The sequence below is a fragment of the Eucalyptus grandis genome, chromosome 10 (assembly GCF_016545825.1).
Source record: "Eucalyptus grandis isolate ANBG69807.140 chromosome 10, ASM1654582v1, whole genome shotgun sequence".
NCBI lineage: Eukaryota > Viridiplantae > Streptophyta > Magnoliopsida > Myrtales > Myrtaceae > Eucalyptus > Eucalyptus grandis.
The window spans coordinates 5,189,433-5,199,216 of NC_052621.1; the positions used below are offsets into that span (position 1 = coordinate 5,189,433).

Below are 9,784 nucleotides of genomic sequence, written 5' to 3' on the forward strand. Positions count from 1 at the left end.
ATTTTCGGTCCTCTTTATTAAGTCATTGCATACGTTTTTACCAAAAAAAAAAAAAAAAAACTCATTGCATACGTTAAAAAAATTTCCCCTTTTGTAAACCAAGCAGTCCACTTCTATATATGGGTCTATCCGGATCCATTACGTTCTCCAAAACACAAAACACAATCTACCAGTTCTGTTGTCAAGAAAAACGCATACGACCGCATCTCTACTTTAAAACCTAGGATATAGTAAAAGAGAAATATGATGGAGGATCATCCGACAGGCTTCAGGTTCTATCCAACGGAGGAAGAGCTCATCTCTTTCTATTTGCACAACCAGCTCGAGGGCTTGCTACAAGACCAGCTCCACCGTATCATTCCAGTCCTTGACATTTACGCCACCGAGCCATGGAATCTCCCAGGTCAAAGAACAAGAAATCACGCGTGGCATTTCTTCGTTTCTCGATGTTTCTCGTTCATGCCACTGAAAGAAATCTTGGGTTCTGATAATTGTGCAAACTCATCGCAAATTGTACGTAAGAGTTTTGACTTTTCTTGTGGTGTTGTGTGTTTTGTTGCCGCAGAGCTTTCCGGAGAGATGTGCCGAGAAGAGAAAGAGCAGTGCTTCTTCTTCGCTCCCGATGGATTTATGAGATGGGCTTATGGCCCGTCCGCCCATGCTGGGCCCAAAAAGCCCGGTCCACGGGAATAGGGCCCGTGGAAGGGGAAGGTATAAAAGAGAGGAGAGAGAGAGAGAAGACACTGGTTGAAAAAACAGACGTACGTACGCTTTTCTCCCGTGCGCGTTCTCTCTCTCCAAAAGACAAAAAGAACAAAAGAAGGCAAACGGCACTGTTTTCCCTTCAATTGACATCATCAGATCAGAATTTCTTCCTCTTCTTCAGCATCGGTGTCTAATCTGTGGCTAATAAGGTACGCTCGAATCCGTGGTGTACTTTACGATCGGTGATACGTGTTTTCCCGGGCTTCGTCTTCCGCATTGATTTAGGGGTTCGATTTAGTGTCGAATCCGGTTTTTTGGGGATCCGACATTCCCAACATTGGTATCAGAGCCAGGTTCACGTTTTCCCGATCAATTTGATGTTTTTTGATTGATTTTTCGCAAAAACCATTCGGCCGTACGGATCGGGGCGAGAAATCCCGACACCCGAGCGTTGTTCGGCCATTTTTCTGAGTTTTCGTAAGTCAAAATCGTTTTATGAACACATGGGGAGAAAGGCGACGTCGAGACGAGTCCAGCGACATGTCGCACGCCGCCGTATGACACCGCACGCACCCACACGCGCGGCCAGAAGCCGCTGCGCGTGGGCGCGACACGTCCGAAGCGCTGGCTATGGCCAGCGCGTGCGCCACACGCGCCGGTGACGAACCGGCACGTGCGCGCCGGCGACCGGCAAAACGGCACGCGCCAATCGGCGAACCGATGCGTGCTGACGTCACCCGCTGACGTCATCGTGACGTTACCCAACGGTCGATAACCGTCGGGATGACGTCATTGATGACGTCAGCGCCGACAACGGTTGGCCGGCCGGCGACCCGACCCGACGACGACCGACCCGACCCGATTATCCTGGCGCATGCCGCGCACGTGCGGATGACGTCTGCGTGACGTCAGCACGCTCACGCGCGAGGCACATGCTGGATGACGTCTGCGTGACGTCAGCCAGCGCACGCGCGCGGCACGTGCGGTCGGTTCGTCCGACCGGCACGGCCGGTCCGACCGGCCCGACCGGTCCATCCGGTCCTCCGACCCGCACGCCCGTTGACCCGACCCGTTGACCCGTTGACCGACGACCGTTGACCGACCGTTGACTTTGACCGTTGACACGGAAAAAAAAAAAAAAAAAAAAAAAAAAAAAGGAATTTTTTTCTTTTTCAGTCATGCCTATGTGGGTTATAAGTAATCCATTTTTAATTCTGCATTTGTTGCATGAATTTTTGGAAAAATTATGTATTTTCCCTTATATTTATTATGGATTATAAGTGATCCATTTTTAGTTCTGCATTTGTTGCAGGAACTGTGATGCGTTATGCAAGGATACCTGCAATCCTGAGAACGAACGAGGGAAATGCAAGACTTAAAAGGCTGATGTCAGAATTAGCTAATTATCGGTGGCATGATGGTGATTTAGTATCACATGTGATCAGGGTCAATCAGATGATACAGGAAATCATCTGGAATGGTTATCTTATGTCGGATTTTGAGAAGGTGCCGGCTTTGATGAACACTCTTCCACCTGAATGGCAAGCAGTGTTGGATCGGCTATGGGAGGTCAACGAGGTCCCGGGTTATAGGAGACTGGTGGAAGCTTTTGTAAGAGAGCACTATAGGATTGAGTTGGCCAAAAAAATTCAACCCTTAGATTGAGTGCCACATGGCGTAGAGTAAATGCGCCTTGGTGGCGACATGAATGCTCTCCAAAAGTTTTTCCATGGTTGGCAAATGTGCCTTCAAATTTCTCAGATATTATGGCTGATAGATTAGAAGGGACATTCCCTATTTATTTCTTTGATTAATTATGTAATGTTTTACTACCTGATTGTTGTTGATGTAGCAACCGATATGTTAGTTGTATCATGTGAAAGCATTGTTATTTTATTCGATGTTAAGATTTTATTTGCTTTCTGCTATTGCTAGTTGCTGTGGGTAATTAGCTGTGGGTAGTGTTAGAAGTTTCTATAGTTTCATAGAATTGATTTTGCATATGACAATCATATTAATGATAGTTTTAAGTTAGGATTTTTTAAGGATAATTGGAAACATAGTGACCTTTTGATTCTGAAGCCTTACTTGAAATTATTCATTAATATGATGGGTCTATGTAAAAGTGGATGCATAAATGATAGGCATTAATTATTCGTGCATATATGTCTGATGTGTTCAGATCGATGGTTTCGGCAACTAAGAATGTAATTGCTGATATGAACGGCAGCAATTGTGAAATATTGAATATGAAGATTCAATATGTGCTGAAAAAGCAAGAAGCACTAGAAGCTCTTGACCATGTTATGGAAGATCTTATAAATGATGTGCGCCACTTTGAGCTAGCTGAGGACCGACTAACAGCATATGAGCAGAAAATAGATATTTACAATGCTGGTTCTAGCTTAGAAAGGGCTTTGTGCTCTAAGCGCAAGCGTATTGATTCGTTCAATATGTGGGAATGCAAAGGATCAAGTCCTTATTGCAAGAAATCAAGAGTTAACCAACACAAGAGAGGAAAATGTCCTCAAGTAAAGAAAATGTCAAGGGTGAGGTGTTACAATTGTGACAAGAGAGGTCACTATGCTCGCAACTGTTGTGAGCCAAAAAAAGATAAACACCTCTTGCACATTTGAGAACTTTGCTTATGTGTCGAGTTCTGCATTATTGGCTGAATCCAATCCTTTGTGGACTGTAGATTCAGGAACGACAGACCATGTAAGGAAGGATAGAGGATCCTTCGTGAAATTCCGACGATACCAACTGGAACTATGTGGATCTATGTGGGAAATAATTTCAGAGTTGAAGTTAAAGGGATTGGCATTTGCCAATTGAATATGCGTGGTGGACGCACCTTGTTCCTACATGATGTCCTATATGCTCCAGAGATTCGTCAAAATTTAAGTGTCTGTTTTGATGTTGGTTAAGCTTGGTTTTAGTATGAACTTCCATAATAGATGTGTAGATTTGTATTTGGATACAAACTACTATGATTTTGGTCACTTTCTGGATGGTTTTATTGTACTAAATGTTGACTGTGGTGATGTCAATATGTTATTCCCTTGTTTCACGTCTTCTACTTTATATGATAATGATGTGAATATGGTGGCATGCTAGACTTGGTCATATGGGCCAACAACATATGAAAAGACTAGCCAAAGAGGGCTTGTTGGGCAATATTGAAAAAGTCAATTTGCTCATATGTAAGCATTGCCTAGAAGGGAAAACGACAAGGAAACCATTTGAAAAAGGTAAAAGAGCTGAATTTCCTCTGCATTTAATCCATTCTGACGTCTGTGGTTCAATGAATGTGAGAGGAAGGCATGGGGCTGTTTATTTCATCACTTTTATAGATGATTATACTCGATTCGGATATGTCTATTTGATTTCTCATAAATCTGAAGCATTATGTTGTTTCAAAAGGTTTATGAACTTGGTTGAAAATCAATTAGACAAGAAAATAAAAGTATTTAGATCCGATCGAGGTCGAGAATATTTATCTGATGAGTTCAGAAAATTATGTGATGAAAAAGGAATAGAAAGACAGTTATCTATTCTATATACTCCTCAACAAAATGGTGTTGCGGAGAGAAGAAACAGAACCCTACTGGAAATGGTTAGGTCCATGATGGCGCATGCTAACTTACATATCACTTTTTTTGGAGTGATGCGTTGTTAACTGCTGCCTATATACTTAACCGGGTGCCTTCCAAATCAGTTAGTTCCACTCCATATGAGTTATGGACAGGTAGAAAATCGGACTTAGGTTTTCTTAAGTCATGGGGTTGTGCTGCCTATAATGAATCCTCTCATAAATTTGGGAAATATGGTCCCAAATGAAATAAGAGTATTTTCATGAGATACTCCGAACACTCGAAAGGGTATGTGTTCGTAGGTGAGCAGGAAAGTGGGAGTATAACTGAATTTGAATCACGGGATGTCACATTCTTAGTGGATGAATTTCCTAAGAAGGGCGAAATAAGGGAATATTACTCCCTATTTGAAACCTTGGATCAAGATAATGATATTAGTGGAGTTCGTCCAAGTAGGAGTAATATGAGAAGTGATGAATTGAATTCAACTCATTCTCAATTACAACCACATGATGAGATGATATCATCATTATCTAATCCGAGTGGGAGCATAATTGGGAATGATGTGCTAAGTGTACTATCTCCCATACGGCGAACAAGTCGCCACTTTTATATTTGCTCCACAAGATGAGGATGAGCCAAGAAATATTAATGAGGCTCTGAATTGCCCTAGTAAAGAAAAATGGATTTATGCAATGAAAGAGGAGATGGAGTCAATGAAATCAAACCAAGTCTGGGAACTGGTTGATCTTCCAAAAAGGACGCAGAGCTATTGGGAACAAGTGGGTTCTCAAAATAAAGCAAAAGGCTGATGGCTCGATAGAAAGGCATAAGACTCGCCTTGTGGCGAAGAGGTATAATCAACAGGAATGAATTGATTATTAAGATACATTTTCTCCTGTAATAAGATTTACCTAGATTCGCATTATAATGGCAATAATGGTTAGTATGGATCTTGAGTTACATCATATGGATGTAAAGACTGCTTTCCTCAATGGAGAATTAGATGAAAAAATATATATATAGAACAACCTGCTGGTTTCATAGTGAAAGGCCAAGAAGAAAAGGTATGTTGACTTTGGGGGTCGATATATGGCCTTAAGCAGTCGTCAAGACAATGGTATATACGATTTCATAATGCCATAATGGCATATGACTTTACAATGATAGATGAGGATTATTGTGTATATATCAAAAGATCCAAGGATCAATTTGTGATCATATCATTATATGTTGATGATATACTAATTGCCGGAAGTAATATGGAGTTTGTCAATACTGTCAAAAATTGGTTGTATTCCAATTTTGAATTGAAGGATATGGGATTGTAAACCCATAGACACTCCTATTGCAAAATGTGAAGGATTGAGCCATAGACTGTGTCCAAGGACTCCACAAGAGAATGAACAAATGAAACATATTCCTTATGCTAGTGTTGTTGGAGCTTGATGTATGCTGTGATATGTACAAGACCTGACATATGTTATGCAGTTGGAATAGTGAGTAGATACCAATCTAATCCAGGTCAAGCACGTTGGAAAGCCGTTAAAAGAATACTATAGTATCTAAAGGGAACTGCTGATTATATGTTGAGTTATTAAGGAAAGGATCTGCAACTCAAGGGCTATTCTGATGCCGATTGAAGAGGAGATTTAGATGAAAGAAAATCTATCTCTGGATTTGTTTTCTTACCGAATAATGGCACCATATGTTGGAGCAGTAAGAAACAAAAGAGTATAGCCTTGTCCACGATGTAAATTGAGTTCGTGGCATTATCAGCAGCAGTGTAAAAAGGTGTTTGGCTTAAGAGTTTTTTGGATCATTTAGGTGTTATTGGAAGTGCTGCAGATTCATTGTTGGTTAACTGTGATAGCCAAGCAGCAAAAGTGTACACCAAAGATCCAAAATATCATGGCAAGACCGAACGCTTAGATACCAAGTATAATTTTGTAAAGGATATCGTTGCACGAAAAGACGTGAACTTAGAGTACATACTACGCATAGAATGGTAGCAGATCCTATGACAAAACCAATACCTAGAGATGTGTTTTGTGGCCATATGAAATCTCTAGGACTGCGTAGAGGCTAATGTACTGAATATTGTAATTTTCCCTAAGTGTTCACATATGATGAATTTGTATTTTTTCATCATTAATGCCTATGAATCTTTGTTTGATCTTTATGCATCTTAATGCTCAATGCATTACTTTAAGTTGAGAAAGTATGTCGGACAGATAAAAGATTAGCCCACTCACACGGGTAATCGCCTCTATTTACTGTGTGATAAATAAAGATGAGACTGTTTTTAAGCTTATTATCTAGGTGATAATCGAGAGCTCAAGCTTAAAATACGTATGTCGCCTTAACTAAGTGTTAAGATGAGGACATAATACTAACTATGTCCGAAAGTAAAATAACCCACATATTTTACTTTATCTGTCTATGATGCTAGATGTGAGTTCTGATGAATTTTATGATTGAGTAGATAAGTGAACTCAAGTTAGACATTGGGTATGTCTGAACTATCATCTGTACGGTATTGAAAGGTGTAGACATACGCTCCATGGGAAAGGAGTTGATACCGTAATACGTATTTCATACTACGTATGCATGAGACGACCAATAAGAGTGGCAAAAGTTTGATCTCAACTTTTTTATGTCGTGTGAGACTCTTGAGGAAAAGAGTTCCTCAATTTTTTAGTCCCCTCATGACTCTTACTTATTCTCAAGATTTCTATTTAATATTTGCTATCTTAGGATGTTGCCAATGGTCATGAGTTTGATTCGATCTAATGGGGCATTTCTAGAAAAGCAAGCTGAACTGAAATTGAGAGTTTGAAGGAAAGAGGAAGATCGATTTTGGAGAATCACATTGTAGTTTTGTATTCACCGGTTAACCAATTATGACTATCTTTGAGATAATCATAATTGTGAATACAATATATATATATATATATATATATATATATATATATATATATATCATTGTTTAAAAGAGATCAAGAGAGATATAAATGTGATCGATCGATCTAGGGAACTGCATACTAAATCTACTCAGGATGTGATACCCATTATGAGCTGCTATATATTCCTAACAGATGTATAGCAACGAGCTCTCAAAGTATGCTGGTCGCACGGATTATTCATCGGTATGAATGTTGAAGAGAGGAAAAGAGGATTCTGTTTCGGCCCATCATGTTAAGTGAGAGTCTATGATGGATTTTTCTCTGATGGGGCTGAGTAGGGCCTGTCCGCCCATGTTGGTTTTGGACCACCATGTGCGAGTGGGAGATGATCGATTTATGAGATGGGCTTAAGGCCCGTCCGCCCATGCTGGGCCCAAAAGGCCCGGTCCACGGGAATAGGGCCCGTGGAAGGGGAAGGTATAAAAGGGAGGAGAGAGAGAGAGAAGACACTGGTTGGAAAAACAGACATACGTACGCTTTTCTCCCGTGCGCGTTCTCTCTCTCCAAAAGACAAAAAGAACGGTAAGGCAAACGGCACTGTTTTCCCTTCAATTGACATCATCAGATTAGAATTTCTTCCTCTTCTTCAGCATCGGTGTCTAATCTGTGGCTAACAAAGTACGCTCAAATCCGTGGTGTGCTTTACGATCGGTGATACGTGTTTTCCCGGACTTCGTCTTCCGCATTGATTTAGGGGTTCGATTTAGTGTCGAATCCGGTTTTTTGAGGATCCGTCATTCCCAACAGCTCCTATGCAGGAGAGACAAGCCAGAGGAGGGAGACCGAGCCGAAGCACAGCGGTGGGCTACTGGAAGGCCACCGGATCGCCCTGTCAAGTCTACTCGTCGGAAAACAAAGTGATTGGGATGAAGAAGTCCATGGTCTTCTACGTGGGAAAAGCTCCGACAGGAAGAAAAACCAAATGGAAATTGAACGAGTATAGAGCCATAGAAATAATCTCGCCTCCCGCTCCCAATTCTTCAAGTTCTAGCGTGCCCATGTTTAGGGTAAGCTCATGCATGAACTAATTGAATTACAATCTTCATTTTAGTTAATTGGACGATCAGTCTTGGACTGTCGTAAGAAATATCAGCGGTGGAAAACATCATTTTCACAAGTATGCATTACTTAATCGATCGTAAAGTTCTATATATTTGACATAAATAACTAAAATCAGAAGTATTGTCCATGTTTAGGGTGATATGTAGAATGTATGCATGCACTCGTCATCTCTTTTTAGCCAATGCAAATGAATAGATAAATCATATTTTTCTTCTTCCTTAATTGGACAAACCATTATTTTGACCAGTAGGTTATACTCATGTATTTTATCAGATTTATTTTTTAGTTAAATTAGCAAATTAGTCATGTTCAAATTTGTAACCCACCTACTAGAGGCTCGATTGGACGAAATTAAGATTAGCACTGGTAAATTAAAATCATTATGCACTTAGCTTAATTTGGCATTGCTTTGTACTAGTGTATGAGAAAACATTCATTTTCTCATTTTCTCATTTTCTCTCCAAGTGCAACTAATTTGTTTTTACTTTTTTCCCCCTTTGAAACGCTGTAGTTGAGGCATGAATTCACGTTGTGCCGAGTGTACGTTGTGTCTGGGAGCTCCCGAGCATTTGATCGTCGGCCTCTGAAGTTGGTGGCTAGAGAGACAATACAAGATGGAGATGGTGGTGGCAGCAGCAGTGGTGAATCTGCTTCCCCATCAGGATCAGTGATAGAAAATAATGTTGGAATTTCCCATTTTATGAAGACGATTAGCATGGAAAAAGAAGAACCTATATGGGATTGGGAACAATTCAATTGGTTTTAGGAGAGTCATTAGAAAATAGATTTTCTCTAGATGTTGAATGAAAGTTGTTTGTCAAATGATCTTTTTTCCTTTACAGTTTCCATTGGTTGCTTAGAAGAATCCATATTATGTGTGGATGGAAATAATAAAAACTCCCGATGGAATTAATGATAATGTTGTATCCTCTAATTATGTGCAACTGCAAGTGAATAACAAATCATCTTGATCAAGATCCAGTAAGGCTAGTATAGATCTGATGAGCCTTTTCTTCCTGATTTTATGTGCTCATATAGGTGTCTATACTCCATGTATAAGGATAAACATCGGAAAGTAGTGCTAGCTGACATGCAAATGATTGTTCACTTTGTCGTTTGCGTGTCGGGAGAAAGTGGGTACAGAGCGTGCAATTGCGAACAAATTAAGATAATCGAAAATATTGAACAAGTAATAAAGCAAAAACCAGAAACAAGCGCTTACGTAGTTTGGCTATTTAGCTACATTCGTGGACAAAAGGAGGAGTTGTTTCGCTTCGCGATTAGTAAGAATTACAGAAGAGACAAAATCCTAATTTTAATAGTCACACATAAGAACGGATATGAAGAGAAAAGATACGTCCTAAGTATTCTACCAGACAAGAAAACCCTAAACACTCGCCAAGCAAGTATTCTCTTTTCATTTTCATCTCCTTTTTCCGTTTCAAAGACTTGCGTGCA

The 9,784-nt window shown here is 40.3% G+C and overlaps 1 protein-coding gene across 1 annotated transcript; it reads left to right on the forward strand.

Annotated features, from left to right (window-relative positions):
• Nucleotides 1-243: 243 nt before the first annotated feature.
• On the forward strand, nucleotides 244-9,092 carry LOC104423431 (NAC domain-containing protein 90-like). Its single transcript, XM_039302766.1, has 4 exons — nucleotides 244-403; nucleotides 566-623; nucleotides 8,019-8,271; nucleotides 8,838-9,092. The coding sequence occupies exons 1-4, from the start codon at nucleotides 244-246 to the stop codon at nucleotides 9,090-9,092; spliced, it is 726 nt and encodes a 241-aa protein (XP_039158700.1).
• The last annotated feature ends 692 nt before the right edge of the window (nucleotides 9,093-9,784 follow it).